General features: G+C 37.9%; 1 protein-coding gene across 1 annotated transcript in view; it reads left to right on the forward strand.

Annotated features, from left to right (window-relative positions):
* The window catches only part of Ccdc178 (coiled-coil domain containing 178), a 378,492-nt gene that overhangs the window by 18,729 nt on the left and 333,217 nt on the right, over positions 1–26,546 (forward strand). Inside the window, exons 5-8 of the mRNA XM_052155657.1 lie at positions 1,854–1,876; positions 7,092–7,171; positions 11,085–11,285; positions 22,758–22,978. Of these exons, the coding sequence (XP_052011617.1) occupies positions 1,854–1,876; positions 7,092–7,171; positions 11,085–11,285; positions 22,758–22,978 (525 nt within the window). The remainder of the gene's footprint in view (positions 1–1,853; positions 1,877–7,091; positions 7,172–11,084; positions 11,286–22,757; positions 22,979–26,546) is intronic.

Consider the following 26,546-nt stretch of genomic DNA (forward strand, 5'->3'; position numbering starts at 1 on the left):
CTGGCAAATGCTAGAGGAAAAAATATTCCTGGATAATTTTCCATACAAACCAATAATAATTTTTGCCTTCCACATTTCTGTCCTGGCATGCCTAAACTACAGTATTACCTAGTTAAGAATGAACTCTACTGAGTCTAAATTTTTCTCATTGTTTAATACAAATCTTCAATCTGCTACCATGATTAAAAAAGTGTTATTAAAAATACATAGGAAACATCTGAAAATATTAAGAAAATTGTGTCCAAAAAGAATATTAACATTATTACCAATAAGTGGACAATAGAGTGATATGAAATCATCCATATTTTGTATTAATCACTTTCCATGATCTCATGAATACTTATCTGAACCTTCCAAGACAGAAACTCAACTCTGAGGTTGTTTTTCTTATGTTCCTTAAGACCGCATGGTCAGTGCAGAGTCAGCCTGAGGCCAGGTGTATCTGTGGGCTATACACATGTTCTCCACGCTGTGCAGTAACATCTGTCCCTGGCAGTTTGCCAATAAAAGGGTTACAAAACATGAATGTGAAGGTGCTTCCAATTCTAAATGGAAAAAATTAGCATCATTTATTATGTTTTTACTCTGAAACTTCACATTTATTGACTGATTCTCTATGAACTCTTTGAAACGTAGACTTCTCTCAATCTGTTCTTATATTTTACTTATAGTCTATGAATCTTCAAAATTGGACATAGCTATTGTTTCCTTTATATCATTGGCATTTGCCTCCATCCATCTCTTAAAGTCCACCCCAACTGGTTTATATGCTGCTTGTATCTGTCTATTCTACTATCCTTCTAAAATGACAAAAATACAAACTGCAAATCTGGTGACTCTGAGTTCCATGTCTACAGCTGGAATCCTGAATAATGTGGAAAAGCATTCAAGAATAGCCCACTTTATAAGAATGCATTCCACAGTGACCAAAATCAACACTGGTGGTGTCATTAAGGGTGCTCTCTCTAATTATTCTCATTGTCCATCAGAACTTCCTGTAGTAATCTCTGCTGGTAACCCCAGCTCTTTGTTCAAACATTCCTTTTAGTCCTTCATCATCCATTAAACCATTCTAATGAAAGCTGTAACAAAATGCCTTAAACTCTTTTTTATCTCACCCAAAGAATTGAATATCACAATTATCAGTTCTTATACTGTATAGGGGTTTCTCTTCCAGCTCTGGCTACATCTTGATAGCCCTCATCTTGTCTTCTGTAAGGCTTCTTTCTGTCAGTTATGTCTTCTCATCACCCACTTGTATTATGTACTCCTTCCCTGGACTAGAATATGTTACTTTTACCAGGAAAGCCCTGAAGTCACAGAAATCAGTGCTAGGACTAAGGCTGTATGCCACAGCACATGGCCATCTTCTTGTAAAGAACATCATAGACCTATACTTAGATGCTTATTCTTTCCTCATCCCATTCTAAAAGTAAGAATATCATATCGTATCTCCAATCCCTTGCCCCGATTTGCTCATGCACATGTTTTTGAAATCCAAATTTAGTCCATATTGTCATGTTTTATGGTTAGCATCCTTTAACACATTAAGACTCAATGATTCTCCACTGGTAACTGTGTGGAGAAAAGAAGCATTTAAGTGGTTAAGATTTAGAAGTACATGGGTTTTAAAGTGTGGGAAAACCTTATAATAATAATAAAAAAGTGGGCTTGAGAAAAATATATAGTAAATGGATTATATATACACATATCATGACACAATGGAAAAATATAATTTGAAGCTAATAACTGAATTTTATCAGTTTAAATTTAAGTGGTTTTAAGTGAAGTTTACCAATTGTTTTTTGAGATGTTTAAATTTTGATTTTTATTGGACTGTTTTATTTTGACAGTTTGAAGATTCTTTTGAAGAATGGTAAGAAACTTTAATGATTCTTTTATTTTTCTCAAAAATGTTGAACTTTTTGTAATGTGTAGTTCCCCAGCTTTATTTGAGGATGAATGGAAAACTTGAAAGTAGTGTTTCACATGCTAGATATTAAAATACAGGGAAGGAACTGAAGGAGCTATAGTGGAGAGAGGGATGAGTGGAATAGTGTACTCATGTGAGGGTGAATGTGGTCAGATTTCTGGAATCTAGCAAAAAGTTGACATCAAGGAGAAAACCATTAAAGAACTAGCCCACTGAGCCAGAACATTAAGGCAATAGAAAGCACCTGCCTTCCATTCTCCTGTATCAGTGGTAGCCATGAGAACATGCCATACTTGTTCTGTGAATTCCTATTGCCAGGGGAAATGAGATTTCATTTTTAAAAGTGTCCCTTTGATGGTTCTGGCCATACACCCGACTCCTATCACAGTGCTTGTGTGGTCTCCAGGCAGTGGATTCTATACTTGTCATGGTGGCCAAGGCGACAAATAACCAGGGAAAGCCGAAGATAAATCAGAGTCCCAGGGGAGAGAAAGATATGGGCACCGAAATGCATGTGATGTGCAAAATGAGCTTTCCCAACACTTGTAAAGTTGGGATCCTAGAAATGGGCAGATTTGAAGGTGAGAAATGGGCTCAGATGAACTGGTGATGCCTCTATCCTGCTCTTCTTGCTGAACTGTGTGTGTTCCATGGGTGGGAACCTTAGGCAGAGACAGGGTTGTAATCAGCCAAGATAAATATCAGAATTCCACAAAGCAGAGCCCGTTTGCTGAGTTGGGCAGAACTTTCTTTCTTCCTTTTCTAACAAAAATATTAGTAATATAGGAAATAGCTGTAATATTATAGAAATAAATCCTTTGTTGTGAATGGTTAACTTATATGAAAATAGATTAAACCTCCAAATGAAAAGCATGAAAGTGCAAGAATGGATAAATCACACGATGCTGTTAACTTCTGGAACCATATAACTTATAGTAAGTGACTCAAGGAGAAAGAAAATCCCTGAAGGAGATAGATAGTATCAGTAATCAAAAATCTTTAGCCTGAACATAATGATAAAATGATTCCTAATGACATATTGTTATACCCATAGATGAGTTCCTTGCTCCATTCTAATCAGCTAAGCTTCTTGCAGTAGATGGGAATTAACACAGAGTCCCATAACTGGACAATGTGCAGAAGAAAGTCAGAGATTTTGAGACATTCAGTCCTCAGTGGAACATCTTTATTCAATGCATCTACTCAAGGCTCAAGAGTCTATGAAAGAGAGGAGGCACAAACATTGTGAGAGGTGCAATAGAGAGAACTTCAGGGAAGCAGTGTCTTCCAGACATAACAGGGCCGATACAGAAAGGAACTCACATGCTGTGGAAACATGCACAAGACTCACACAGGTTCAATCCAGGTAGGGTCACAGCACTCAGATGGAGGAAGTAGACATGGGGTCCACTCCAAAATGGAAGATAGTTGCTATTGATACCTGCTGGCAAAGGGTTCTCTTCAATGCAATGTCACAGTCATATCAAGCACACTTCAGGACAGGTCCTGTGTCCAAGAACAGTTGGATAAGACAAACTCTACTTTTGGGTTTTTCATTTGTTTATTTGCTTGCTTGTTTTGTTAGTTTATTTAGTTTTGTGGGCCTTTGTTTTATTTTGGCTTCTGGCTTCTGTTATTGTTATTTTATTTGTTGTTTGTTTTTGTTTTCAATTTGTGTGTCTGTGTGGGTGTGTCTGTCTGTCTGTGTGTGTGTGTGTGTGTAAACTGAAAGAGAAAGAACATAATGTCTGGAGAATAAGGGGGTGGGGAGAGAATCGGGGAACAAAATATGATCAAAATACATTGTATAGAATCTTTTACTTAAAATATAAAACCTTTAGTCGACTACAGCTGTCACTCTCTCTCACCCAAATACTAGAGCAGAAGCCAGATGGTGATCAATTGGCACCAAGTCCAACCTCTATATTAATACTCTTCTTCAAAAAAATATAAGCAAAGGAAACAAAAAAGCAAAAAATAAAATCCTGCAAGATCCTATAATTCAACCATTTTCACTCTAAGCTAATTGTCTCCGAAGTATTTAAAACAGGTTTTGAAGTGAAAACTTAAATATCCATGCTCAAAGCATCACTCTTTATAATAGCTAAAAGGTGAGAAATAAAATCTATCAGTAAATTAAAACAGTGGGGTTTATCTATGCAATGAAATACTTTATGCCTAAAAAACAATGAAGTTCTAATAATAATACAACATACACAAACATAATATATTCATGTATATACATATATTATATACAAGTATAATATATATTTTGTAGGGGCTGGACACATGGCTATGGTTATATAAATATTTTATATGGAATATTTATTATAGCTGCATCCATATAGACAGAAAGCAGCTGATTTACTGATAAAGACTAGTATGACAGAAAGAAGGGACCACTAATCAAATAGTTAACTTTATGTAATTTGATTTTAAAAGTGCAATAGAAAGATTAATTAAAATTAGAAGGAAATGTCGGGAGAGAATATACAAGACTAAACCTAGCCTGGTGTGATGGTTCATGCCTTTAATCTTATTCCTTACATGCAGAAGTAGGCAGATCGCTGTGAGGTTGAGGCCAGCCTGATCTACATAGAGAGTTCTAGGCAATCATGGTTATATAGAGGGGACCAAAACTAACAGATGGACAAACAACGACAATAGTAATACTGTCAGAACTGTAGCTAGTTGTTATATGAGAACGTGCCAGAGCAGGCAATAAAGATCGCAAGACAGAAGAAAAGCATTATTTAATCATTGATTTGGGGACAATTAATTTTTATTATTTTAAAATTTCAACACAAAAACATAATTTTTTTAAAGTTCCGAAATAAGGAAAGTAAAAAATAAAATAAGATAGTGGTTGTATCTTATAAAACCAGGAGCTTTTAAATAAATTTGAAATATAATATGCAACCATTATAGATATTAATTAATATATTAAAATTTATAGGAATGATATGCAAAAAAGCAAGATGTGAAATTTTTTGATGAATTTTATAAAAGCTGAAGCATCACTACAGTGTGGTATTCTCTGTGGTGTTTAAGATAACTGAATATGGGTCATTCTCATGAGCTCTAATTATATTTAGGAATGGGGATTGTGTTAATTTTATCGACATTTAGTAAAAACTTTTTAAAAGTCCATCCTCCCATTGATGCTGATTTATGTTAAAATTTCCATCAGTTGCCAGGCGGTGGTGGTGCACGCATTTAATCCCAGCACTTGGGAGGCAGAGGCAGGCAGATTTCTTGAGTTCAAGGCCAGCCTGGTCTACAGAGTTCCAGGACAGCCAGGGCTACACAGGGAAACCCTGCCTCGAAAAAAAAAAATTCCATCAGTGAAATGCAGAAAGACTCAATTTAGGATCCTAGCAATAGACTAGAGAAATAGTGATAATTAAAAAACAATGATGTATTAATCAAACCCCAGTAAGACATTTCTTGATAAAGGAAATGACTCTTCCGTTTAGAGTCCCCAGGCTTAGTCCAATAGTTGACTGTAGGTATCTGTATCTGTCGTAGTCAGGTGCTAGCAGAGCCTCTCGGAGGACAGCCTTGCCAGGCTCTTGTTTGCAAGTACAACATGGTATCAATAACAGTGTCAGGATTTGGTGTCTGTGGATGGGATGGATCCCAAGGTCTTTGGATGGCCTTTCCTTTAGTTAGTCTCTGATCCAGTTTTTGTCCCTGTCCTTTAGACAGTATTAACTCTGGGTTAAAATTTTTGAAATGCTTGGGTGAACCCATTCCTCAACTGAGGGCCATGTCTATCTACTGGAGGTGGTATATCTTCCCACATGCCTGCCTATGTCATCCCCACTGAGTCCTGGGAGCCTCCCAGCTCCCTGGTGTCTGGGATTTTCAAGTGATTCACTCTGTTCCCCAACCCACATTGCTGCATATTTCTTTCCATTCTCCTGGCCCTCTGGGCTGCTCTCCTGTCTCACCCCATACCTGATCCTTCCCCCTCTTATTTTCCTTTCCCTCCCCTCTCCCACCCAGGTCCCTCATTCCCTCTGCCTCCCATGATTATTTTGTTGCCCCTTCTAAGTGGGATTGAACCATCCACACTGAAGCTTTCCTTCTTGTTAAGAAGTATCATGATTATTCTGAACTTTTTGACTAATACCCACTTATCAGTGAGGACATACCATATATGTTGCTTTTGGGTCTACCTGACTCAGGATGATATTTTCTACTTTGATCCATTTGTTTTCAAAATTCAAAGGTGCTGAAGGGGATTACAACTGCATAGAAAGAACAAAAGTATCAACTAATCTAACCTCTCAGAGTTCCCAGGGATTAAGTCTCCAACCAAAGAGCATACCTGGGCTGGTCTCTAGACCCCACTACACATGTAGTAGAGGAGTGCCTTGTCTGGCCTCAGTAGGAGGGGATGTGCTTTGTCCTGAGGAGACTTTGATGTCCCAGAGAAGGGTGGATGCTGGACGGGTGAGGTGGGAGATTCTTAAATCTTACTAAATTTAAGTCTTAAATGGTTAACTTTACCCTTTGTAAGCTTCTCTTGGCTTCCCAGAATTCACTAATCTGAAAACAAAATTTTTATCATCCAACTGATTTTCAGTCAAACCTATCTCGTGGAACTGGAGAGGTAGCTCAGTACTTTACAGTGTATACTAATCTTGCAGAGGACGCTAGCTCAGTTTCCAGCACCTACATCAGGCTGATCACAACTGAACTCCAGCTCCAGTGGGCCTCATGTCCTCTTCTTGTAGGCAAGCATGCACACATCAGTATAGAGTACACACTCACACACACACACACACACACACACACGCGCACACGCACACACACACACACACACGCACACACGCATATGATGGTACACATGCACACAGTTTATAAATAAAGCTGCATCATAAAATTTCTAGGAATTAAGGATTTGTACATAAAAGTACTGTTTTAATGGCCTCTCAAGGTTCAAGACACTTTGATTGTTTTAAGTTTCTATTAATTTGAGTATAAATCCTACTGGGTAATATAGTTTTCTTCTATCAGTTAACTGTTCAGTAACGTTACCATGCAAGTGACATTTGACATTACACAGAAATGCTTTACCAATTTTTGCATAACTAACTTTTTGCATCTGTCTTTTACAATTGATGCCATTGTCCTTTTTCTGTATGTATAGGACTTCTGCCATCAAAGGTACAGAGGAAGATTTGGGTGTCTTTACTCCAGAGGCAGAATTCTACCCAGAAAAAGCAAAGGGTAAGTTTGCTTTTGATACTTAGCGATATAAAATTGTTTATAGACCTTTATTTAATATAGTTCTGAAATCGATAATTATTATTCTTATGAATTTTCTGGATATTGAATAGGGAAAAGAGCCCACTATACCATTCTGGGAAACATGTCCTCAGCTAATGCATATTATTATTAATGACTTCTGTACCAGACACTGGACTAAATTGTGGGTTTACAGTGATACCTGCCCGTAACGCAAAGAACTAATAACAGTTGAGAATCATTGATAAACTTTTCTGTGATAATTAAGTTATTCTGTCTGTCTGTCTGTCTGTCTGCCTGCCTCCAGTGGGGCAGCTATCATCCACAGAGAACTACTGACCAGTTAGCATGTGGCCAATAAGACTAAAAAAACTTAACTCTAAAGTTTAGTTTTAACTTACAGTGAAATATAAATAGCTATAGTTCAGTAGCTTCCATATGATCAGAGTTTACCATAATTAATAAAAAGTTGCAAAATTTAGTATTGGCTTAAAGTTATTATTAATACTATTTCAACATATTTGGGTATGTGAGATTATACCAGATTTCTCATCTTTGCCTGACACAAAAATTTATAAATGCCTTCACTGGAGGAAAACTGATGAACTCGGAACTTTTCATTAAAAGGAAGAATATTTTGTTTAAAAGCATTACTCATTCCTGTGCTCTGTTTTGACTGATTCATTTTATTTATTTATTTTCTGTATTAATGTCTAAAGAGAAGGTGAAAACATCAATATTTATACATTACAGATACAGAGGAAAAAAAGATTCAACTCACTGATGGCCACAGACACAGGGAGAGAATCTAGCATAACATCCATCAGAAATATGCATGAGTGAGACTCAGACACACAGGACCAGGAAGACAGTGGCTTTTTAAAGGCACTTATGTTAAAAAGTGCAAGCCATTGCTCACATAGACAGTAAGTGAGTTGGTTTGGGGGATAATTAGAGAAAGGTATATGACAATGGATCAGTGACACCACAAGTCACTTACAGATATATTTGTTTGTATGCCATTAAAGAGCAAAAGGAAATTTGTAAATGAAGAACTTTGGTAAAACACAGATAAATCTATTAAAGTGCTGAGATTGGCAGTAACATGAGTATCTGTGTATTTTAGGAAAAAAAGCGTCTTAGGAAGATGGATTATGAAATCATTCACAAATTGTCAATGCTGCATTAAAAAAAAAAAAAAAAAAACCTCACTCAATAAAGTACCCAGACAGAAAGTCAACGGTTGGTTCAAAGAAACGGGATAAAGCTGGGGCCAGAGAAAGTTATTTTTGCCCATTAAGATTATTTCTTTGAAGGGCACATGTCAGTTCCTTTATCAAGCTCTCTAGGACAGTAGAAGTTATACAATAGTATAGTTTGTCTTTATAGCCATTACATGGCCATTTATAACACTGCCATCTCCCAGAAAAGTCATTGTCCTTATTATCCAAAAGAAAAGAGAGATATATCCATCACTTTCATTTTTTATGCCAACTCACTGTCTTACCTCCCCCTGCCCTCCATGGGGTCCTTTATTTTCTTGATACTGTGCTAATGTATTCTTGTCATGTCACATATTGGTGACAGTCAGCCTGTGTAGCTACAAATATCAGCAGACCAGGCCTCTCATCTGCCTTCCTTACCTTGTTCCCTGTAGAGAAAAGCATATTATCATTGGAGGAGGAAATAATAATCCTTGTACACATTTTGTTCACAAGCAGATGAATGAATACCTCTGCTAATACTTTGTTAACATTAAGCCATATTATTCCTGAGCTGTGAACCAGAGATCACAGGCATCTCTCATTAACAAAGTTAATTAAGGCTGAATAAATAGAATTTGGAATTTTCTGATGAATTCTTGCCAAGGCTAAGTGGAGAAGTTATTATCTGATAAAGCTGAAGAATATCAATGTCTTCTTTTCCAGAGATGGAGTCATCTTCAATATTGATTTAAATTGCTCAGTATCATTTGTGCCCTTAAAGATTCACAGGAAATATGGCCATGATTTAAAAATAAAGCAGCCTGTGTAGTGTTTTACTCCTAGGAGTGATTCTCTTAAAGTTACTGGGTGAGGCTTTACATGTGCTTTCTATGTGTTTACTGAAAATTCTGTCTCAACAGAACATGACATCATCTTTGTATTATCTTCATGACTGGATAATATAGTGTTTAATCTCTTACATTTTTTTTCAAGGCAAATATCTCCCTCTGTGGCTCAGACTATCCCTGAACCCACAGAGAGGTCTTACAATACCACCTTCTCAAGTGCTAATATTACAGGTCAGTGCCATCATGCCTGGCTCTGTTTTACATTACATATGTTTTTTTTTTCCTTTTCTTTTTCTTTTTTTCTTTTCTTTTTTAAAAAAATTTTCTATATTCTTTGTTTACATTCCAAATGATTTCCCCTTTCCCAGTTTCCCCCTCCCCATAAATTCCATAAGCCCTCTTCCCTCTGCCCATTCCCCAATCAATGCCCTCCCACTTCTCTGTTCTGGTAATCTCCTACAATGCTGCATCAAGCCTTTCCAGGACCAGGGCCCTCTCCTTCCTTCTTGGGAATGATTTGATATGTGAGTTGTATCTTGGATAATCAGAGCTTCTAGGATAATATCCACTTATCAGTGACTACATTCCATGTGTATTCTTTTGTGATTGGGTTACCTCACTTAGGATGATATTTTCCAGTTCCAACCACTTGCCTAAGAATTTCATGAATTCATTGTTTTTAATTGCTGAGGAGTAGTCTATTGTGTAAATATACCACATTTTCTGTATCCATTCCTCCATTGAGGGGCATCTGGATTCTTTCCAGCTTCTGGCTATTATAAATAAGGCCGCTATGAACATAGTGGAGCATGTGTCCTTATTGCATACTGGGGAATCCTCTGGGTATATGCCCAGGAGTGGTATAGCAGGGTCCTCCGGAAGTGTCATGCCCAGTTTTCTGAGGAACCAGCAGACTGATTTCCAGAGTGGTTGTATCAGCTTGCAATCCCACCAGCAGTGGAGGAGTGTTCCTCTTACAAATGGCTTTTCAACGATTATTTAACTTTTCTCCTTTCCTTCCTTCCTTCCTTCCTTCCTTCCTTCCTTCCTTCCTTCCTTCCTTCCTTCCTTCCTTTCTTTCTTTCTTTCTTTCTTTCTTTCTTTCTTTCTTTCTTTCTTTCTTTCTTTCTTTCTTTCTTTCTCTATATCTTTTTCTTTTATTAACCTAAGATAAGCAGATTCTGAGCTTTTCTAACCTGATTAGGCTCCTAATACCCAGATAAATGCCCCACCACTTGACAATCAGGTCTTGCCCTGACTCACTCTAGTCCATGTGTGGGATGCTCTGTCATCACAATCTCATGGTACATCCTAGTCCCTCCACAGGATCTCTCCACTCTCTCACCTCTCTGGGACCTGCCAACTGGAATCAGAAATCGTACCCTATTTTCTTCTGCCCAGCTAATTGGCTGATTAGCTCTTTATTAACCCCAAAAACAGACTCTTACTTCTAATATTCTTGTGTTGGATTTAGTGTATCTTTCTTTCTAAGACAAGGCCATTTGCATTATAGATTGTATTAATTTAGGAACGATTAAAGAAATTTGAACACACTCTTGGAGGATGTTTTTGTGCACTGTGCAAAGGATGTCTTTGTATCATTCAAACATTGATTTCTGTACCAACAGAGAGTTGAGTACAGTTTGGACTTTGGTATTGTTTATTTTTACAAAGATCACCTGTCTCAGTGTTTTGAATATGTTCTTCTTTATTACCCCCTAACATTATTTTCTTAAACATGTAAATATTTGAAAAACTACTACAAGTAAGACATATGTTCTGTCATCATATTGCCTGTGGGCTTGTTTATTAACATGCGTGAATGCATGTTCCCATTTTAAGATGTGAAGTGTCCTGAGTTGAAGAAGAGGATGGAGACATTGCTATCAGAGGCCATTCACCTCATTAAAAGTCTCGAAACTGACAGAGCAGAAGCAGAACAAGCCTTAAAACAACAAAAATCACGAAAGAAAAGAATTAGCATGAAAATCGACTCTTGGTCCATTTGGAAGCTCCAAGAACTCCCAATAGCTGTACAGAAAGGTAATGAAAGGGTTCCTCCTCCATGCGTCTCCATTAAGGTAGCAGAGAGTGAACCACTATTTAAGACACTATTTACTGGTAGATGTTGTTTACAGACTAGAACATGAATGAAATACAGTATTAAACATTGGGATAAATACAGAGACACAAACCTTGATTGTGGGCTTTTAAGTGAGTTGAAAATATCATTCATTACTATATCACAGGAAGAAGCAAACTTTTGCCAAATATTACTTACCGTAATTGTAGTAGGATTTCATTTATTAAAGATCCATACCTCTGACTGCCCTGTTGGTATCATTAGCTATGTCTAGGGATTTAGAAAAATTCAGACTTAAGTGATGTGTTAGGAAGGAAACACACTTACTTTTGAGAACTTAGCTATAAATTCAGTTTGAAAGGAGCTTTTAGCAAAATGGTAACTTAAATACGTTTGCAAGAGTAACTTGGGCAATAATTGTTTAAGAAAATGCGGTTCTTTAGAGCATACAGAAGAAGAGCTACGGTAGAATATTTCACAACCTAAAATTTCTGGCTACTATGTCACTAAAGTATATCCTGTATCATTAAAACATTCCTGACTAGTCCAGAGGCTAGAAACATCATAACGGTTTGGTGTTAAGGAGTCATTGGCTCTGAAGTATTTTTTTTTAAATAGGATATTCATACAATCATTCACTTGAGATAAAGAGCTGTCCTACTGTCATTGCTCTTGGATAATAGGCATTAGCTTAAAGCATATGTCATGCAGGAGAAATGAATAAACTTTTATTGTAACACTTAATCTCCTAAAAATATGACCTTCAAAGAAGATCTGTGCATTCTGAAGAGTTGCAAGAAGATTATTTAAGTGGTCTTTTTGTGTCATTCTTTTTTTGAACCTAATTTTTTATTAATATTCTGCTAATACATTACTGTGTTTATAACTGATTTCTACACCTCTTTATGGAATTTAAATATGATGAGACATGAGAGGGTCAGAATATGTACCTAGGACACTGTAGACCCCAGTAGGTCCCCAGTTGCCTCATTCACATCCGCAGAGCATCTGCAGTTTCCCTCATTGTCATTCTTCATTATCCATGGCAAAAAAACTGATGTTGGGAGCTGATTTTTGAATGTTGCTCTGGTTACCTTGTAAGCCATTTAAGATATTTAGAATGGCTTTGAGTCTCTTTGGAGTAATATCCAAGGAACTGTAGCAATGAAATTAATACAGATGTGCATACACTCTAGTAAATAATAAATCTTATTGGATTTGTGGTTGGATTAACTTTTAATTAATAGTATTAAAAGTCTACTTAAATTTCAAATGCCTATTTACTTGTTTCATTTTATATAAGTGAGTTATGCTTATACATGCAGTATAATTTAAAGTCATTGCTATATACTTGTTAGGAACTTTCTATGTGAAAAAATGTTTCTGAAAAACTATTTCCAGGAACCAGCTGGCTTTGTATGGATATAAATAGGGACACAGTCCTTAAATGTTATTAATCTGTTTTGAAGTATAGAATTAGATATTTTCTGTTTTTAGAATTTTCTAGCTTCTTGTATAATAAATTTAAAAACTCAATCTTTTAAATAGCTCTAAGTAGGATGTTTGTCAGAACAAACATTTAATAAAGTTAGGGAACCCTGTCTGCTGCTTTCCCAGATCTCCTCTGGGGCTCCTCCAGTCTCCTTTCCTATCTGTTGCAACACATGTTTTGTTTCATCTCCCAAAAAGCATGTTCACAATGACTTGTGCTAAAGATGTTTTCTGTAGTCTAACTTCCTTTGGGTCAGCCAATGAGAATCCACATAGGACACCATGAAGAGGTCACTGAGGATGGTAGAGCAGTATATTCATAGTTCTGGTGCCTTCCTCTTTGTGTGGTCATAACATTCCTCTGAAATGATAGCTCTTGTTATCTATCCGACATCTAGTGCTATCTAAGAAATTCTTTATCCTTTTTACTATCACAAAGATAAACAGAAATGCCTTCCCACATAAATCAGGTCTTATATGATCCTGAAAGCTACAAATTAGTTTGTACATCTTTGTTCTCTTGTAAAATAAGGTGACACATACATTTTATTGTACACCACAGACATCTGGAAGCACAAATGAATGACTGCTTCAGACTTCCCTGGGGTTCCATATACCTACTATTACCAGTTTCCTGTTTTCCACACATCTTTGCTTGTGGATCTGTAATTACTTCTCTTATGGCTATCTAATGAAAGAGGAAGAAATCTTAGATCCTAGAATGAATATGTTTGGGAGTACATAATGCACCTTGTAGTGCTAGCATGCCATGTTCAATTTGAAAACTAGAGGCGCTTTCCACAGAGAATACTTTAAAGTACCCCTAGAAGAATAGACGAGCAAGGCACAGGAGGGAAGTGGAAAATGGGGAAAGAAGCACTCAAGAGATGGAGAGTATGGATGTGAGATAAACCAACATAATGAAATACACACATACACACTCCTACAAACATATACAACATGCACACACATGCACGCACACACACACATGCACACACACACATGCACACACATACACACATGCACACACACATATACACTCATGCACACATGCACACACACAAACATACACATGTATACACATGCACACATGCACACACACAACCATATACACATGCACACATATGGACACATTCACATACAGACATACTTGCACACATATACATATATGCACACATGCATACACATGCACACTTATACACAGAGACACACATGCACACATGCACACACATACACACACAACAATACACACACAATACACACATACACATACATCCGCACATATACTTAAGACAGACAATGTAAAATAGCAAATTAAACAGACAGACATGAAATCAAAAAAGTCTGGAAAACTGGGGCAATTGGATATTGACCTTTGAGGTCAAACAGAGCAGTGGGGTTGGGGGCAGGGTTCTGAAAATAGGATCAGTTTGAGTGAGACAGCTCAACTTTATTTAGGGTCAACAAGGGTTATATAGATTTGAGAAGTGAGTATGGAATTCCAAAGTGGATATACATTACTGGCTAGGGTGGCAATGCTTCATATACATGAAAAAGCATTCCAAGACCAGGCAGGTTCTTTTTTTTCCTTTTTTTTTTATTCGATATATTTTTTTGATTTTATTTGATATATTTTTTATTTACATTTCAAATGATTTCCCCTTTTGTGGTTTCCCACTCCCCAAAAGTCACATAAGACCCCTTCCCTCCCTCTGCTCTCCCACCCATCCCTTCCCACTTCCCTGTTCTAGTTTTGTTTTATACTGCTACACTGGGTCTTTTCAGAACTATTTTTTATTTACATTTCAAATGATTTCCCCTTTTCTGGTTTCCCACTCCCCAAAAGTCACATAAGACCCCTTCCCTCCCTCTGTTCTCCCACCCATCCCTTCCCACTTCCCTGTTCTGGTTTTGTATTATACTGCCACACTGGGTCTTTCCAGAACTATTTTTTATTTACATTTCAAATGATTTCCCCTTTTCTAGCCCCCCACTCCCTAAAAGTCCCATAAGCCACCTTCTCTCCCCCTGTCCTCCCACCCACCCCTTCCCACTTCCCCGTTCTGGTTTTGCCCTATACTGCTTCACTGAGTCTTTCAAGAATAAGGGGCCACTCCTCCTTTCTTCTTGTACCTCATTTGATGTGTGGATTATGTATTGGGTATTCCAGTTTTCTAGGTTAATATCCACAGCATGAAAGGATGCTGAATTTTGTCAAATGCTTTTTCAGCATCCAATGAAATGACCATGTGGTTTTGTTCTTTGAGTTTGTTTATGTAGTGGATTGTATTGATGGATTTCCGTATATTGAACCAACCCTGAATTCCCGGGATAAAGCCTACTTGATCATGGTGGATGATCGTTTTGATGTGTTCTTGGATTCGGTTGGCCAGAATTTTATTGAGTATTTTTGCACCGATGTTCATAAGGGAAATTGGTCTGAAGTTCTCTTTCTTTGTTGGATCTTTGTGTGGTTTTGGTATCAGCGTAATTGTAGCTTCGTAGAAGGAATTGGGTAGTGTTCCTTCTGTTTCTATTTTGTGGAATAGTTTGAAGAGTATTGGTGTTAGGTCTTCTTTGAAGGTCTGATAGAATTCTGCTCTGAAACCATCTGGTCCTGTGCTTTTTTTGGTTGCAAGACTTTCTATGACTCCTTCTATTTCTCTAGGGGTTATGGGACTGTTTATATGATCTATTTGATCCTGATTTAATTTTGTTGTTTCGTATCTGTCAAGGAAATTGTCCATTTCTTCCAGATTCTCCAGTTGTGTTGAGTATAGGCTCTTGTAGTAGGATCTGATGATTTTTTGGATTTCCTCAGTTTCTGTTGTTATATCCCCCTTTTCATTTCTAAGTTTGTTAATTTGGATACTTTCTCTGTGCCCTTTGGTCAGTCTGGCTAAGGGTTTATCTATCTTGTTGATTTTCTCAAAGAACCAGCTCCTGGATTCGTTGATTCTTTTTCTTTTTTCTTTTTTCTTATTATTTATTTATTTTTTATTTACATTGCAAATGATTTCCTGTTTTCTGGGTCCCCACTCCCCACAAGTCCCATAAGCCCTCTTCCGTCCCCCTATTCTTCCATCCACCCCTTCCAACTTCCCTGTTCTGGAATTCCCTATACTCTTGCACTGAGTCTTTCCAAAACCAGGGTCCACTCCTTCATTCTTTTTGGACATCATTTAATTTGTGGATTATGTCCTGGGTATTCAAAGTTTCTAGGCTAATATCCACTTATCAGTGAGTGCATACCATGATTGATCTTTAGAGAATTGGTTACCTCACTTAGTATGATGTTCTCCAGCTCCATCCATTTGTCTAAGAATTTCATGAATTCATTGTTTCTTTTTTTTTCTTTTTTTTATTCGATATAATTTATTTACATTTCAAATGATTTCCCCTTTTCTAGCCCCCCCACTCCCCGATAGTCCCGTAAGCCCCCTTGTCTTCCCCTGTCCTCCCTCCCACCCCTTCCCACTTCCCCGTTCTGGTTTTGCCGAATACTGTTTCACTGAGTCTTTCCAGAACCAGGGGCCACTCCTCCTTTATCTTGTATCTCATTTGATGTGTGGATTATGTTTTGGGTATTCCAGTTTTCTAGGTTAATAACCACTTATTAGTGAGTGCATACCATGATTCACCTTTTGAGTCTGGGTTACCTCACTTAGTATGATCTTCTCTAGTAGAAGTAGAAACAAAGAAAACCATACAAAAAATCAACAAAATCAGGAGCTGGTTCTTTGAGAAAATCAACAAGATAGATAAACCCTTAGCCAGACTGACCAAAGGACACAGAGAAAGTATCCAAATTAACAAATTTAGAAATGAAAAGGGAGACATAACAACGGAAACTGAGGAATTCATTGTTTCTAATGGCTGAATAGTACTCCATTGTGTAAATATACCACATTTTTTGTATCCATTCCTCCGTTGAAGGACATCTAGGTTCTTTCCAGCTTCTGGCTATTACAAATAGGGCTGCTATGAACATAGTGTAGCATGTGTACTTATTGCGTGCTGAAGAATCCTCTGGATATATGCCCAGGAGTGATATAACAGGGTCCTCAGGAAGTGACATGCCCAGTTTTCTGAGGAACCGCTAGACTGATTTCCAAAGTGGTTGCACCATCTTGCAATCCCACCAGCAGTGGAGGAGTGTTCCTCTTTCTCCACATCCTCACCAACACCTGCTGTCTCCTGAGTTTTTGACCTTAGCCATTCTGACTGGTGTGAGGTGAAATCTCAGGGTTGTTTTGATTTGCATTTCCCTAATGATTAATGATGTTGAACATTCCTTAAGGTGTTTCTCAGCCCTCCGAAGTTCTTCATGTGAAAATTCTTTGTTTAGCTCCGTACCCCACTTTTTAATGGGGTTATTTGGTTCTCTGGGTTCTACCTTCTTGAGTTCTTTGTATATATTAGATATTAGCCCTCTGTCGGATTTAGGGTTGGTGAAGATCCTTTCCCAGTCTGTTGGTTGATGTTTTATCCTTTTGACGGTGTCCTTTGCCTTACAGAAACTTTGTAGTTTTATGAGGTCCCATTTGTCAATTTTTGATCTTAGAGCATAAGCTATTGGTGTTCTATTCAGGAACTTTCCCCCTGTGCCCATGTCCTCCAGTGTCTTCCCCAGTTTTTTTTTCAACTAGTTTCAGTGTGTCAGGTTTTGTGTGGAGGTCCTTGATCCATTTGGAGTTGAGCTTGGTACAAGGAGATAAGAATGGATCGATGCACATTCTTCTGCATGCTGACCTCCAATTGAACCAGCACCATTTGTTGAAAAGACTCTCTTTTTTCCACTGGATGCTTTCAGCCCCTTTGTCGAAGACCAAGTGACCATAGGTGTGTTGGTTCATTTCTGGGTCTTCAATCCTATTCCATTGATCCGCTTGCCTGATATTGTACCAATACCATGCAGTTTTTATCACTATTGCTCTGTAGTAGAGTTTAAAGTCTGGGATATTGAATCCCCCTGAAGTTCTTTTACTGTTGAGAATAGTTTTAGCTATCCTGGGTTTTTTGTTATTCCAGATAAATTTGAGAATTGCTCTTTCTAGCTCTATGAAGAACTGGGTTGGGATTTTTATGGGAATAGCACTGAATCTGTAGATTGCCTTTGGCAAGATGGCCATTTTAACTATATTAATCCTGCCAATCCACGAGCATGAAAGGTTTTTCCATTTTCTGAGATCTTCTTCGATTTCCTTCTTCAGAGATCTGAAGTTCATGTCATATAGGTCTTTCACTTGTTTGGTTAGAGTCACCCCAAGATACTTTATGTTGTTTGTAGCTATTGTGAAGGGGGTCATTTCCCTAATTTCTTTCTCAGTCTGCTTGTCCTTTGAATATATAAAGGCTACTGATTTGCTTGCGTTGATTTTGTAGCCAGCCACTTTGCTGAAGTTGTTTATCAGCTGTAGGAGTTCTCTAGTAGAGTTTTTAGGGTCACTTAAGTATACGATCATATCATCTGCAAAAGTCTTGGAAAGGACAGGAATTCAAGGCCCATATCTAAACATAGTAAAAGCAATATACAGCAAACCAATAGCCAACATCAAACTAAATGGAGAGAAACTTGAAGCAATCACACTAAAATCAGGGACTAGACAAGGCTGCCCCCTCTCTCCATATCTTTTCAATATAGTTCTTGAAGTCCTAGCTAGAGCAATTAGACAACAGAAGGAAGTCAAAGGGATACAAATTGGAATGGATTCATTGATTCTTTGTATGGTTCTCTTTGTTTCCAATGATTGATTTCAGCCCTGAGTTTGATGATTTCCTGTCTTCTACTCCTCCTGGGAGAATTGGCTTCTTTTTGTTCCAGGACTTTCAGATGTGTCATTCAGCTGCTAGTGAATGCTCTCTCCATTTTCTTTTTGGAGGCACTCAGGGCTATGAGCTTTCCTCTTAGCACTGCTTTCATTGTGTCCCAAAGATTTGGGTATGTTGTGCCTTTATTTTCATTAAATTCTAAAAAGTCTCTGATTTCTTTCTTTATTTCTTCTTTGGCCAAGGTGTCATTGAGTAGAGTATTATTCAGCCTCCATGTGTATGTGGGCTTTCTGTTGTTTTTGTTGCTATTGGTCCAAAACTTCAATTAGTTTTGCTGTGTCCCAGGCAGGTTCTTGGGGAGCAGGAATTTAAACCTGTAATCTAGCCATAGATTATGTGACTTTCCTCAGAGGTTTTTGGGGGTTCCAGGCAGGAAGGGCTCATTGGTTATAAAACAGCACCTAGTTATCATATGGTGGGAAGGACTGAGATGGATGTTTGTAATGAATCATGCAGCACTTGCAGGAAGCTTTGTACATGGTCATCCTCTAGATAAGGTCAGGCACTTGTGCTCTCCAGATAACATCAGGCAGCACAGAGGAAGTTCCACTGAGAAATGGAGTCCTCCATTTTGGCCCCAGCTCAGAGAACTTATTTGGATATTGTAGACTGTGACCTTAATAGCAGGATGTTCCAACAGAAAAGCAGTGACAAGATTAATCAAAAGCAAAATATAGAATAATCAAATTAAAAATTCACACATGTGGTTTCTTGTTCTCTGTTCCTTCTGGCTATTATAATCTTTCTGCCTCAATTTCCATAGTGTTTCCTGAGCCCTGAGGAAAGGTATTTGATGGAGACATCCCACTTAAGGCTGAGCATTCTATGCTTGTTCACTCTGCATAAAACGTCTGGCTAGAGGTATCTGTATTTATTCCCATGTGCTGTAGGAGAAAGCTTCCCTGGTGATGGCTGATTTATAAGCACAGGAGAATGTTATTAGGAGCCATTTTATTGCTACTTTTTTATATATACGAGAAATATTTTGCTTTACCCTAGCCCTTGAATTGTTCTTGGTCACCCAAGTAGAATCAAGTGTGGCTTCCATTTTCAAATATTGGTTGGCTGTAAGGGTCAATGATTTGTAGAAGAATGATACCATGGACTCACATAGTATGTGAATGCAAAGAGTGTTTTATTCTGCAAAAGTGTAGCATGCTGGGGTCTCCCATTGCTAATATAGAGAGACAACCAAATAAGCTTGCAGGCCTGATTTAAAGCACATTAGAGGAGTTCTGGGATAGGTGGGTTTTGTCTTACTCTGTCTCTAGGCATTCCAGAACTATTATTGGTCATGGTGGCTGGAAATTGTTGCTGAAGAATCCTGTTTTGTTTGTTTGTTTGTATATTTTGGTTTTTTTTCCCTTTGTGGCTTGTTTGATTGTTTGCTTGAGCTTGCCTGGAATGCCCAGTTCTTAGGCCTAATCTCCTAAACTGCCAATTTGAGGCCTGTCATGGAGTCAGCCTAGCCTTCCGATCCCCCTCCCCCACTTCAGTTTTGGGCCATCTTGAATCCTTGAGACATTTAATAAATCCATTCCTTAGCAATCTTAACTAAAGCATTCATTATGAAGATCCCAAAAGTCAAAAAATGACATCAGTGGGATCTGTCCTGTAGTCTCTTTCTAACTAAGGGCATGGATTCTTTGACCACCCCTGAGTGCTCAGCTGAGAAACCAAGCCTTCTCAGGCTGCCCCCACACACTTGGTGTCATCGTTGCCCTAACATATCTTACATGTAGGGCAGCATTGCACATCATGAGGGCTGTCTTTGGTTTGGTGTTTATAGTTCACTTTTTGTAGCACACAGAGTACATTCTTGTACTGCAGATGCTAGAACTCAGGTTGTGGGCACCAGGTTTTTCCATGAGTTGTAAATCAACCAAAGCTCATGAACTCACAGAGATGGCGGAAGCATGTAGAGGACCTGTAGGGGACAGCACAGGGTTCATCTCATATATATTATGGCTTCTACTTTAATGTTATTATAGGATTCCTGATGTGCTAAAATGTGGATCTCTGATTTTTCTGTTTGTTTGACTTGTCCAATTCCAATGTAATAATTTTTGTTTTATTCTATCTTATTGGGTTATATTTTACTACTATCCATTAGAAAACTATTTGTTTCATAATAAGAATCAGAAAGGGAGTAGATTTGATTGGGGGGGGGGTAAATGGGAAGAAGCTAGGAGAGGGAAAGGGATGGGAAACCAAAATCAGAATATATTGTGTGAAAAATAAATCTATTTTCAATAAAAAAGAAAATTAAATAAATTATATAGTCATGGGTCTAACCACCACCACCTCTTCCCCTCCTCTTCTTCCTCCTCCCCCTTTTCCTCCTCCTCATCCCTCCTTATTCTGTTCTCTCTCCTCTCCCTCTTCTCCTCCATTTTTTTTTTAATACAGACTCTTACTGTGTAGGCCAGGCTGTGTTGAAGTTCTCAAGGTCTTTCCTTCTCTACCTCCCTAATGGAATAATAGGTGTGCAGCACTACGATACAACTATGAATATTTATAGAAAAAGAAATATCAGTAAATAAACAGATAATCAAAATATTTCTCTAGACATTAACAGAAAGAATTTGACTCAATAACTAGAAATGACTCAATGCAAAATATTCCTGGGTATAAAACATAACAGTATGTATGTTTTTGTAAATGTAACAGATGTCTACAAAATTCCACAGAACAGAGTCCACAACTGATATAAGAAGATAATTTAAACTATACAGAAAAGTAGGGAGAGTCAGTATAAATATGAAAAAAATTACAGGCCTAACCCATAAGATTAAGGTATAAATATACTGATGTCATCAAAAACTCATTTTAAGAAAACTTATTTTAGATTATTAAAATAGCAATTTTGTTTTATTCCAAAATGCATTAGGAAGTTGGAATAGAAAGAATAAGGAGGGCCTCTCTCGCAATTTCCTTATCATTTTCTAAGTGCACATTAATATATAAAATAATTAGAAGTAATTTCCATGTCTAAAACTTCAAACATTTTCATTCAAACAGGTTGAATGAAATGTTTACACATTTTTTTTTCAAATTTAGAAGGGTTTTTCTCATTCTTATTATCTTACCAGGGCCCTCGCTTGGTGTCAGGGTCATATACATATATATGTATATATAAAATGATTATTTCACATTATATATTTGTTATGGATGTATTCTTTTCAACATATCTGTATTCATACAGACATACATACATACATGCATGCATACATACATAATACATACATACATTTGTTTATTAACAGGGTCTTATGTTTTCCAGGCTGGCCTGGAATGAATTCCTATGTAACTGAAGTTGACCTTGATGTTTCTGCCTGCACCTCTCACAGTTACATAAAATGCCATGTGTGTATGTGTGCATGTGTGTGTAAAATGATCAGGTGTTTTGTTGATGGTAATAAATTGAATTTATATAAAGATTATCAATCTTTAGTGCTGGGATTACAGGTATGTAAAGAATCACCATGCCTGTTGGTGCTGGGGGGGGGGGGTCTAACTCAGAGCACTGTGGGTCATGTCAGACATGCTCTATTCTAAGCTATATCCCCAAGCTTGTATAAATTTATTTATATGTTAATTTTAGATTGATTATTTCATTATTTATTTTTTTGTAAATCAATCCTATAATAATTTTCAGTTGAGATTTTGGTGGGTTTTTTTTTTCTACAATTGGAGCACCCTAAGTAAGAATAATTTCTACCCTCTCATTCAGACACTTGTAAGTCCAATTTTATCATTTTAGTTTTATGCGTTTCTGGAAGGCCTCTACTCTTTCAAATTTATTGTCATGTTAGCACAGTTACATAAACTGTATGTATGTGCACTTGTAAAGTGATCAGTTTGTTTGTTGATGGTAATAATTTGAATTTATTCTAAAGATTATCAACTAATAAGGCATATTTTAGTCCTTTTGTTCATAAATGAAGGAAACTATATTTTATAGTTCAATATCTGAATAACCCTTTTTAAAATTCATAGATGAATAATTTCTAAAGCCAAAGTAGCGTCTGTATACTATCAAACATTCCTTTCTGGACCATCTGATGCCAGCTCTGAACATGATGTTGCTGTCACTAATTTACTTTCAGAACACGAGCACTTCTCCAAAGATATTGCAGAGTTGAACAGCTATATTAAAGACACGACCCTCAAGCTGGAGCATCTGCAGGAGCAGAAGGAGAGGCTGGAAAATGCCAATGCGAAGATCCAGATTGACATAGACTACATGATTTCTCATAGCATTCTCCTGGAGAAAAAGCGCAAGCAGGAGTTAGAATCTCTGAGAGAGCGTTACCGTAAAAAGTTTGAGGTGAGTGAATCTGTATCTTCTTGGTTGTTCCAAAATGTTACTACTTTGAGAACTGAATATGTCTTCTAATGTTGATCTCTAGTATATTTCCCTTATTAGATGTTGAATGAAAATGTGTTGGTATTCATTTAGACATTATATTTGAGACTTATCTATATACATAGGGCATTTAATAATATACATTTAACTCAATAAAATTATAGAAACTCAAAACAACCTTGTTATTTCTAAATCATAGTTTTAACTGAGTGAGAAAGCAAGTAGAACATATCAACAGTGTAATCACTGATAAAAATTACAAACCTCATGGTACTTTAAGTGATAATAAGATACCAATACATTGTGGAATCATTCTATAGAGAAATAATTTATTTGTAAGTGCCCCACAAATAACAAATTTACCTTACATTACTGTTTGATCATTTTAAAGAAAATAAAACAAGCCCTTCCAGGTTGTTATTCTCCCCCATCATCATAAAAATAACTAGTGTAAATTTCACCTATTCATTAAGGCAATGTACCAGTGCTACATCTTTGAATCACAACACTATTATACTTTGACTGTATAAGTCTCTGCATCTTCATTTTTAAGGTAATGTTTTATTTTTGAACTTTTATGTTTCTGTGTACATGTATGTGTGCCTGCTGGTCTATAGGTGTACCATGTGCACTCAGGCATGTGTGGAGGCTGGAACATTATGGGTGGTTGTGAGCCCCTGGGTGTGGGTCCTTGAAACCAAGTGAGGCTTCTCAGGAGGGGTGGCCATTGTCCTTTACCACTGCTCTCTCTGTTTCTCCAACCCCCTACATTGCTTTAATGTAATTAAACTACTCTTCATAGATACAGATCTAGCTTATTTTAGTTCTGTATTCCATCACATATATATCAAACAATTTATTATCTAATGCTCTCTCTCTCTCTCTCTCTCTCTCTCTCTCTCTCTCTCTGTGTGTGTGTGTGTGTGTGTGTGTGTGTGTTTCTTTTCCAGTGTGAATTGACAAAACTGCATTTTGCCAATACACAATAATTCCACAATTCTTTCAATGCACATCCATCCTCAGCTGTCTACCTAGTGATTACTGAGTAACAGGCAAGGTCCAGTCCATTAGCTCATACCCCACGGTTCTCCAGCGATCCTCTGAAAACTTGCCTGGTGTAGTGCTTATGCTGACGCCTCATTTTTCCCTTTGGAGAATAGTGGTCCTGCCTACACCCTTCCACAGTCTGACAATGTTTCACCTGGAGCTGCATCCCTGTTTTCCTGGTCTGATTTTGCTTCCACTGGCAAGGAGTTTAGAACTCTAAGGAAACTCTATGACAAAGACTGACCCTCTCAAAACAATCACCTCTCATAATTTCAAGCTATGCTGGCTAGTTTAGTGTCAACTAGACACGAGCTAGAGTTATCTGAAAGATGGAAACTAGGCTGAGAAATGTGTCCTTATGATCTGACTGTAGGATATTTTCTTAATTAGTTATTGATCGGGGAGGGCCTAGGCCATCGTGGGTGATTCCATCACTGGGCTGGTGGTCCTGAGTTCCATAAAGAAACAGACTGAGCAAGCTCTGGGGGAGTGAGCTGGTGTCCAGCATGCCTCCACGGCCTCTGCATCAGCTCTTGCCTTCAGGTTTCTCCTGTGTTTGAGTTCCTGTTCTAACTTCTTTCAGTGGTGAGCATTGCTGTGGACAAGTAGGCCAAATAAGTTCTTTCCTTACCAACTTGTTGTTTGGCCAAGGGGTTTGTGGCAGCCATAGAAACCCTAAGACATTAAGCTTCCCTGTTACCTAGAGATGACAGCTGTGGTTCGCACTTTGTGACAGCCATGAGGCAACCTCTGGTACGGAGCCAGGAGAAAGGATGCTGAACCAAACATCAGAAAGAGATTGAAAGCCTAGTGCTTTAAAGAAAAGCTAACCCAGTCTTTTTTAGCACTTAGAGTTGACGTTGTTCCAATCCTAAGTCGCACTGCCCCTGTTTGTTTACACTGGTGTCTATTTGTTGAGTTTTGATTTTTTTCTCTGTTGTGACCTTGGGTATTGTTGTAGGCAGAGAAAGCAGTGTTGTCAACAGCCAGGAGAAGAGTTTGGGAATGACAGGTGCTCACTGCAACAGGCCAAGAAAGCAGAAGTCTTTGTGTAAAGTGTAAGCCTATCAGAGACACACTGTAACTAGTTTTGTGCCAACAGGGGGATGTCTCATTAAATGTCACTGTCTTAGGCAAGAAGAACATTTTTTTTTTTTTGAGGGATACAGATTACCTTTTCTCATCCAATCAGTTCAAGTCCCGGATAGCATCGATGCTGACCACCTTTTAGTAAAATGGAAATCTGAAAGCATAATCACGGGATTTGGATTCCATATTTGCCTGGTCCAGCCTGTGAGACTACACTGTAGATTGTGGACATTTTCTTAATCTAAATCCACCGTCATGGGTGGGTCTTCTCTCCTGTTGGACCATTTTCTAAAGAATCATGGGTGACATAGCCTCCTTTGGGGAACAACTGGGCTTTGTCACTGCTATCTCATTGCTCCCCTTGCTGCATGTTGAATTCCACAAGCAGCGCTTCTGACTAATAGGCTTTACTTCTGCCTGTTATCTCTAGTTACCTCAGAGGTGAAAGCAAGACAGTCTGTTCTCTTGGTTTCTGTGTAGATATAAACATTTAGTCTCAACCAGGGAGTCCCATCTTTGATCATTCAGTTCCCGGATAAAACACACACAACTTTTACATTTATAATAAGCCTTAATTAATCAGCACTAGCGCTGAGTAGATATCTACCCTCTAAGCTCCTTTGCTTACTTCGCTATCAATGACTTCCCTATCAACAAGCTATAACTTCCCATGTTCTATCTGGGCAGCTCTTAACTCCAACTAGCTAGCTCTCATAGCTGTGTTTTCATGACTCGTGTACTCATGGTGTCTTCTCTCTCTACCTCCTTCTTCTTCCCCTCATGGTGCCGCCTCAGACCCCAAGATTAAAACCAAAACTCCACCGCCCTCTCCTCTTCCTAGCTATAGGCTGTTGACATCTTTATTCTACTAATGGTTTTAAATTAAAAAGCAAAGTTTCACAACATTACTTAGTATACATGCAGATTCTCACCAGGCCTTGGGAGCCAGTATTTAGCATAATACATAGTAAAAGACATAACCTCAATATGTTTCTGCAGAGGAAACCCAGAACTGTGTTGAAACTTCACTCTGGCTACACATCACCAGAAGAAGTAATTCCCCATAGTACAGATGACATACTATAGGGATGGTTAGATATATCATTCGCCAATGTCAAAAAAGCCAACAATGACACAGCAGAAGGAAAGTTGTATTCTGAACAAGAAAACACATTTTCCATTTATGAAGTGAGCATAACTGACAAAACTCAGGAAGGAAAAACAAAGTTATGAGCACTGCAGGGACCAAATGCCTCCTCAGGGAGAAGCAGAAGCAGCACACAGAGCTGTAGGAAGCAGGCTGACTAGCTTTTCAGAGTGCAGGCCCTAGAAGAGGAGTTCATGTGTTGGGTGTTTAAATCCCTCCGATAAGCTTTCAGATCTTGAAAACTTT

This window comes from Apodemus sylvaticus, chromosome 13 (genome assembly GCF_947179515.1).
Source record: "Apodemus sylvaticus chromosome 13, mApoSyl1.1, whole genome shotgun sequence".
Classification (NCBI taxonomy): domain Eukaryota; kingdom Metazoa; phylum Chordata; class Mammalia; order Rodentia; family Muridae; genus Apodemus; species Apodemus sylvaticus.